This window comes from Populus alba, chromosome 19 (assembly GCF_005239225.2).
Source record: "Populus alba chromosome 19, ASM523922v2, whole genome shotgun sequence".
Taxonomy (NCBI): Eukaryota; Viridiplantae; Streptophyta; class Magnoliopsida; order Malpighiales; family Salicaceae; genus Populus; species Populus alba.
In genome coordinates this window covers 1,486,401-1,495,207 of record NC_133302.1, presented here as the reverse complement: position 1 = coordinate 1,495,207, position 8,807 = coordinate 1,486,401, and the positions used below count along the sequence as shown (strand labels likewise).

The 8,807-nt window shown below is 35.6% G+C and overlaps 1 protein-coding gene across 1 annotated transcript; it reads left to right on the top strand.

The window, feature by feature from the left end:
• Positions 1 to 696: 696 nt before the first annotated feature.
• On the top strand, positions 697 to 5,374 carry LOC118031205 (putative disease resistance protein At4g10780). Its single transcript, XM_073406836.1, has 4 exons — positions 697 to 896; positions 1,219 to 1,302; positions 1,640 to 4,876; positions 5,009 to 5,374. The coding sequence occupies exon 3, from the start codon at positions 1,646 to 1,648 to the stop codon at positions 4,874 to 4,876; it is 3,231 nt and encodes a 1,076-aa protein (XP_073262937.1). The 5' UTR covers positions 697 to 896; positions 1,219 to 1,302; positions 1,640 to 1,645; the 3' UTR covers positions 5,009 to 5,374.
• The last annotated feature ends 3,433 nt before the right edge of the window (positions 5,375 to 8,807 follow it).

The window sequence follows — 8,807 nt, the reverse complement described above, 5'->3', positions numbered from 1 at the left end:
TCTCATCCCGTCAGTAAACATTACTTTCTTCTGGCCCGAAGTCCCTTAGTTGAGTGCCGCTTTGAATCTGAAGGAAGGCAGTGATAGATACTTCCTGTACCGAGTGCGTGCCTTTGATGGAAGAATTTAAAACATTAAAATCAAAAGTGAAGAAAAGTGTGAATTTGATAGGAGAACAGAGGAGCATGGAGCAGCAGGAGCTAACAATTCCTAACAATTTTGGGATGTGAATATAGAGGAAAATCAGAGAAAATAGAGATGCAGAGAGTAAAAGAGTGCGGCTGATTGTCTTCAGAGAATACTGTTTTAGATTTAGGGTTAAAATAAACTTATTTATACTTGTTTTTTTAGGTGTTAAGTAATCAATTTTAAACTTTAAAAACCTAAACTGAATTGAACTGGAAATTTTATGATTTTTTAATTACTTAATTTTTTTTTATTTTTTTTTAATTTCAGAGTTTTTTATTATTTTTTTATTTAATCAGTTATTCCATTTTTTCCTCATCCCTACTAGCAGCTGACCCGAGTAGTACTGTTATTTCTGGCCAAGTGATTTTCTTTGGAGTTTTGATCTTCATTAATTGTTCTCATGAATCTGATTTTTTTAATTAAAAAATACGTAACACTTTTGTTTTGGAAAGTGGCATAAAGTTTGCGTAGAGGACAAAGAAAGCACAAGCAGAAAGTGACATAAAGTTGAAGCTTCCTGCCAATTTCTATTGCAATGACTTTAATAGCTAGTCTTCCACTAAGAGATCTCTCTCTCAGTATACCATTGACTTCCTAATTTCCCTCACCAAATTTCCAAAACCTTTCTCATGATCTGAGCTTCCTTTTCGGATTGAATTGAATCATCTCGTTCTGAGTTCTTGATCTGTATCTTTCTTGCTTGAAAGGTAAATCCTACTTTCTTTTCTTGTTTTTCTACCACTAATTTTGTTTCAAATAAGATTTTCCCATTTGGTTGTAGAATAAATAAGTAGGATTGTAGATTGATCAGGTACAACTTAATTATATGTGTTACTTAATCTATCTTAGAACTCAAAACTCATATTATAGCTTTGTTCTTACATGTTCATATTGCCATCAACTTCAACTACTTGTCTTAAAAACAGCTGTCTCAAGGTTTCTTTTGTCTGTTGAGTGCCTCTTGTCAGCTTGACAGGTGACTAGTTAGTTTACCTACTCTTTCTCAAATTCTTGCGCTTACATTTTCAGATCAGCTTTTCCGGCATTTCAACATTGAGGTGCGTCCACACGTTAACTCACTCAGCAATTAGCTTCAGATTCTTTTGAATCCTGGTACAGTATTTATACTTCATCTTCTTCATTTTGTTGCTGCTATCGTTTGTGACATGTAACTATTGTTTGAATCCTTTTTCTGTAGACTTGAACTGTGTAAGTTTGGTGTTTTAATAGTTTGACATGTAACTATTGTAGAAATTTTATTGAGAAACTTTGGAGTTAGGATCATCAATGGTTTCCAAATATAAATAAATTGATCTTTCTTTGTTTTTATAATCCTTGCCTTAAGGAGATCATACCAAATTCATTGTTTTTTTCTTTTTATTTATTCTAGTCTCAACCTTTCCTTTTCCAATTAATTTTATTCAATATTTTGACTCTGTTTTATATATAGGGCAAAATGGTTCAATCAACTGACCCATTTTGGCACCATGTTGAGGAGATGAAGTGTATGCATTGCGGGCGTCAATTTCCTAACGATACTTCCATTTCAAGGATCAAATGGCATTTATCAGGAGAGAAAGGGCGTGGTGTTGCAATTTGTGAAAGAGTTCCTAAACAAGTTCAAGAAGCAGCTTTTCAAGCTATGCATGGTGCCAACAAAAGACATAAAAGCATAGCAAGTTCAAGCAATGTTAATGATAATGCCATTTCCACCACCCCACAAGAACAAAACAATGAAGGCGACAATTTGGCAGGAGATGCAGGAACGAGACAAGCACCAGATACAATATTGGGTCAAGCACTTGAAAGATTTTTGGAAGAGATCAATAATGTAATGACGGATGATATAGAGAATGGGACTGGAGGAGTAGTGCAGCCTGGTGCAGGAGCTAGCTCTTCTGGAGGGCTTACAGGCAACACAAATGAGACTCAAGGAGATCCATTACCTACTAGCTTACATGTTGAAGTCGACAATGTGGCGCCACAAGGGCAACATCTGGAGAGAGTAACTGGGCAGCCTGTTGTAAGAGGTAGTTCTCATGAGAGGCCACTTGTTAATCACGATGAGCCTCAAGAAGATCAACTCTGTCCTCCACTAGTGAACATGGTTGGAGACCCTGGGCAGCCTGTTGTGAGAGATAGCTCTCATGAAGTTCTTCAACGTAATGGCGATGAGAGCGGACGAGATGTGTTTCTAACTGAAGAACTAATAGGTGGAGAGTCTGAAAATAATAAGAATGCTATCTGGTCGTGGATAATGAATGATGAAGCCTCATCAAGTATTGGCATTTACGGGATGGGGGGTGTGGGCAAAACAACATTGCTCACACATATCTACAATCAGCTTCTACAAGAACCTGGCACTTTTCCTCATGTTCACTGGATCACGGAATCGCAGGATTTTAGTGTTTATAAATTGCAGAATCTTATTGCAAAAGACATTCATTTAGATCTTTCAAATGAAGACAACGAGAAGAAAAGGGCTGCAAAACTGTCAACAGCTTTAATTAAGAAACAACGGTGGGTTCTCATTTTAGATGATTTGTGGAACCGTTTTGATTTTGATGAGGTGGGAATTCCTATCCAAGTGAAGGGATGCAAACTAATTCTTACAACTCGATCATTAGAAGTTTGTCAGCGGATGGTCTGCCAGAAGACAATCAAAGTGGAGCCTCTTTCAGTGGAAGAAGCTTGGGCTCTGTTCATGAAGGTACTTGGATGTATTCCTCCAGAAGTGGAAGAAATTGCAAAATCTATGGCAAGAGAATGTGCCGGTTTGCCTCTTGGAATTAAAACAATGGCCGGAACCATGAGGGGAGTGGATGATATATGTGAGTGGAGGAATGCTTTAGAGGAACTGAAACAATCAAGAGTTTGGCAGGAGGACATGGATGAGAAGGTATTCCACATACTGAGATTTAGTTTTATGTACTTAAAGGAGTCAGAACTGCAACAATGTTTCTTGTACTGTGCATTATTCCCGGAAGACTTCAAGATCCGTAGAGAGGATTTGATAGCTTATTTGATTGACGAGGGAGTGATAAAAGGGCGGAAGAGTAGGGAGGCAGAATTTAACAAAGGCCACTCGATGCTGAATAAACTCGAAAGAGTCTGCCTACTGGAAAGCGCTAAGGTAGTGTTTGATGATGATAGATTTGTCAAGATGCATGACTTGGTTAGGGATATGGCTATCCAAATACTGGAAGAGAACTCTCAAGACATGGTTAAAGCAGGTGCACGGTTAAGAGAAGTGCCGGGTGCAGAGGAGTGGACAGAGAATCTTACTAGAGTTTCACTGATGCATAACCAGATTGAAGAAATTCCTTCCACGCATTCACCATGTTGTCCCAGCCTATCAATTCTACTGTTATGCGGCAATTCAGAGTTGCAATTTATAGCAGATTCATTTTTTGAGCAGTTGCGTGGGCTCAAGGTTCTTGATCTGTCTTTTACAAAGATCACAAAACTACCTGATTCTGTCTCTGAATTGGTGAGTCTCACTGCATTATTGCTCATTGGTTGTGATATGTTAAGGCATGTGCTGTCATTTGAAAAGCTCAAGGCACTGAAGAGGTTAGATCTCTCTGGTACTTGGGCACTTGAAAAGATGCCTCAAGGTATGGAATGTCTATGCAACCTGAGGTATCTTAAAATGAATGGATGTGGTGAAAAGGAGTTTCCTAGTGGGTTGTTACCTAAGCTCTCTCTCCTGCAAGTCTTTGTATTGGAGGAGCGGATTCCTCCTACTACCAAAGATAATAGAAAAGGACTGATAACAGTTAAAGGAAAGGAAGTGGGATGCTTGAGGAAGTTGGAAACTTTGGTATGCCATTTTGAAGGTTACTTAGACTACGTGGAGTATCTCAAAACTCGGGATGAAACCAAATCACTAACCACATGCCTAATTCGTGTAGGACTACTGGATAAGTATTATTATTATTATCTTGGTGATTCCAGAAGGAAAAGAATTGTTTTGGATAACTGGAGTTTCGACAGAGACAGAGATTTTCAGGTCATGTTCTTGAAGGACATTCAACAACTAGACATTCATAATTATGATCATGCAACAAGTTTATGCGATTTTTGGTCTCTAATAAAGAATGCAACTGAACTGGAGGCTATCAACATTAGAGCTTGCAATAGCATGGAGAGCTTGGTTTCATCTTCTTGGTTCTGCTCTGCTCCACCACCATCTCCATCTTATAGTGGAATATTTTCTGGTCTTAAAGAGTTTAATTGTTGTGATTGTAAGAGCATGAAGAAGTTGTTCCCTCTTGTCTTGCTGCCAAGCCTCGTAAACCTGGAATGGATTAAAGTTGATAACTGTGAGAAAATGGAGGAGATAATAGGTGGAACAAGATCAGATGAAGAAGGGGTTATGGGTGAAGAAAGCAGCACAGATCTCAAACTCCCCAAGTTAAGATATCTGATATTGAATAGATTACCAGAACTGAAAAGCATTTGCAGTGCAAAACTGATTTGCGATTCTCTCCAATTAATTAAAGTATGGAATTGTGAGAAGCTAAAGAGGATGGGAATTTGTCTTCCGTTGCTTGAAAATGGCGAGCCATCTCCTCCCCCTTCTCTCATTGTAATCCAACCAAGCTCAAAAGAATGGTGGGAGTCAGTAGTGGAGTGGGAGCATCCTAATGCGAAGGATGTCCTTCGTCCTTTTGTAAGGTTTTAGGTATGATATGAGTCTGCCCTTAATATAATAAAATATTGAATTAAGTTCAGGTGCTTACTGGTTTTATCCTTTGATTATATAAATATAATAAAATATCGAATTAAGTTTAGGTGTTTGGAAATGGTTATGCAGGATATGGAGCTACTTCGGAACTTGGCTATGGCGAATCTTCATCGGCATAACTTGATGAACTAGATTAATAAAGTATCGAATTAATTTTGCTGCTGCTACTTCCGTTTCGAGGATCAAATGGCATTTGTCTCAAGTCAGGGGGCGTGGTGTTGCAATTTATAGTAAAGTGCCTGAAGACGTTCAAGAAGCAGCTTACAAGTCCTTTTTATATGAAGCTGTGCGTGTATGTTAGCAAAATTACTACCAAGTCCTTTTTTATATGAAGGTTGTTGGTGTTTTTAGAAGGGTGAAATAATTATTTTATTTTTATAATCTACAATAAATTGTGTCTTTGTATACATTATGAGGTTTTTTTTTTTTTTTTTTTTTTGTAATTCTGTTAATTGTGTCTTGGTGTGAATCAAATGAATCATCATATTTTGAAAGTCACCGTGGAGCCCCTTCCCTATTTTCTTTATTAATAAATGGCTCACATGATCCCAAGCAACGACTGTCCATAAACAAAATGCAAAACGACACCATGCAATTACACAAAAAGCGACGAGCTGGTACTACCTAAAATAAAAATAAAAATAAAATATCATGGCAGAGTCTTTTTCTTTCTTTTGTTAGACGCGATTTCGAAACAATTCATTAGACAATTACTACCAATTAGTCCTTTTTTTTCCATTGTGATTACAACAAAATTTTAGTAGAGTTTTGTATGTATTTACAATATTTCAAGCTATCATAGTTCAAAATAAATATAATCCAATCTAAATTCTAACAATTCAATGCAGAACATTTGTTAATACCTTTACCCGTGGATTCATATTTATATAATTATATATATATATATATATAGAATTGCATTCATTAGACAATTACTACCAAGACCCTCTTTTTGGTTGTGACATTATATATATAGAACTCATTCCCAAGATGAATAAAATTTAAAAGTTTGATAATGAGCTAAAAAATAATACATTATCTTTTCCTTACATTACTTGTAATCAATCCAAAAAAACTCAAATTAGAACCCTAAAACATAAAACATGATGGTAATTGGGCTGAGAGAGCGGTGCCTAAGAGTCAGTAGTGGAGTGGGAGCATCCTAACACTAAAGATGTCCTTCATCCTTTTGTACTTTTTAAATAGAGCATGAGTGACGCCGTGCCCTTAATATAATATTAAATTAAGAGTAAGCATTGTTGTTTTAATTGGATTAAACTTAAGCTATGTGTCAACAATCTTATGAATAGTAATTGTGTTTCAATCTTATTAAATTACCACCTATTTTATTCATTTTTTTTTAATTTAATCCTTTTTCTTTCAATCTTATATGGGCTTATCAAATTTAAAGTAATTGTGTTTTTAATTTAGTGAGTCTACATTAAAATGCAAGCGCATGAATAGTGTTTTGGTTCTGCCACGAGTGTATTGAATTTCCTATAATAATTAGAATATAATATATAGTTTTAACCCGCATTTTACCACTTAAGTAAACACCATTTAACAATAATATAAACTATTTGCAATTAATAAAAGAGACTGGGTCCATTTGGTCCCAGGAAAGAGCCCCAATAAGAAAACAATAAAAGCTCAGGCTCATAAACATTTGACCCATGGAAGATCTACAGTGATAGTGGTTGATAAACAACCACATTATTAACACAGTTGAAAGTTACGGTAATTCGTATGCCATAGCCATCATAACAATTAATGAATATAGCATGTCACCGAAGCAAAAATGCTTTTCTTTTTAATGAATTTTGACCATTTTTATGCCCGAGGTTGATTTAAAAAAAATAATATCAGTGATTTGATATTTGATATTATGATATTGAAAGTATTTTTTATTTAGAAATATATTAAAATAATATATTATTTATTCTTAAAATTTATTTTTATATGTTAACATGATCTAAAAAATATAATAAAAATTAATTTTAAAAATTGAGTTTTTTACAAAAATTGCCAAACATGCTATTTGTGAAGCAAGTTTGAGTTCGTACTTGGAGGTTTCTTTTTCTCTATCCTTTCTCTACACACACTTAACTTCTAAACAATGCATTTGAAAAACTTAAAAATCAGAGAATATTAACCTTCAGATGATTAATTAAATGTAAACTTAAATACGAGCTGAAATTCCATGATCTTCCCATTTTCTCTGATTAATTTTATCAATGGCAAAAAGGGTGCATGCAGTCCCCATAATTACTGCTTAATGCACGTGAAGCTGGTCCCCGTAGCCTCTCTCTTTTCTCTGATATTACTCAATATTATGCTTAATGTCATCTCTCTTCAGTGTTTTCTCCTCAATGCATTGACAGGAAAGTTGCCTGCAGAACTTGCCACGTTGGTCAACCTGACAAATATGTAAGCAGACACTTTTTCTTTTTTTGTGCGTCTCTTAATTGAATCACAGGTCTACGAACCAAAAAACGATAAAAAAAAAAAAAAAAACAGATATGCAATCAGCCTCTCTTACCACAGGAAAGTTGCTGATTTTGATGCCAAAAAGTCTCACATTTAACATGCCCGGATTGTTTCGATCTTTCAATCTTCTATGCTGATAATTCAACCATGCACGTGGATCAAATTCAGTGGAAATAATGTTATTGCAATTCTTCTGTTTTTCATTTGTATGTTCTTCATTTTTTTATCTAAATTTTATGGTAAACAATAATACTTCCAGAAAACTCTCTGAGTGTGTATTTCTTTGACACCTTTTAGGAGGATGAATATAATAATTTATCAGGGAGGTTACCTGCTTTCATCAGTAAATGAACACTGGTTCAGAATATCTGAATATCTGTACCTTCTAGCATTGCTTCCTTGACTAGACTAAGTGATTAGTAAGCAAACAGAATATCTGAATTCTGTTTTTATGCATATGTAATATGCTTATTGTTAAAGTAATTGAGATCAAACACAAAAAGGAGGCTAGAATTCTGAATAATCTGTATATTATGAATGCATGGTCTTAACCTAAATACAAATAAAGTATATATAGGTTAAACTGAAAGTATTATTCTACCCTTAATAAATAAGACTACATAATATTATTTAACATCTCCCCTCAAACTCACGATGCGGCAGCTACAAGCATCGAGAGTTTGCCAACTAGAAAACGAAAACGAGAGATGGAATGCGCCTTGGTAAAGAAATCTGCAATCTGCAAGGAAGAAGAAACAAAAGGCAAAGTACTGGTTCCATGCTTGAGATGATGACGAGTAAGATGACAATCGATCTCAATGTGCTTAGTCCGCTCATGAAAAACCGAGTTGTGAGCAATCTAAATAGAACTCTGGTTGTCACAATACATAGGAGTAGGATGAGAAAAGGAAACTCCCATATCAGCAAGTAACCAACATAACCAAATAATCTCTTTGGTAGTAGATGTCATGGCATGATATTCTGCTTCGGTGGATGATTGAGAAACAATAGATTGTTTCTTGCTCTTCTAAGAAATAAGAGAATCACCTAAAAAGATACAAAATCCGATAACAGACTTGTGATCTGTGGGATCACTACCATGATCAGCATCAGAGTATGCACTCAACTCCAAGGAAGAGGTGGATGAAAGTAAAAGACTTTGAAAAACTGTACCCTGAAGATATCGCAAAATATGAAGAACAGCTGCCTAGTGAACAATAGTAGGAGAAGCAACAAACTGACTAACAACATGAACAACATATGCAATATTTGGACGAGTAATTGTGAGATATACCAAACTCCCAACAATAGTGCAGTATAAAGTAGGATCTATCAAAGGTAAACCATCAGAAGAAGAGTACCTCGCGTTAACCTCAATAGG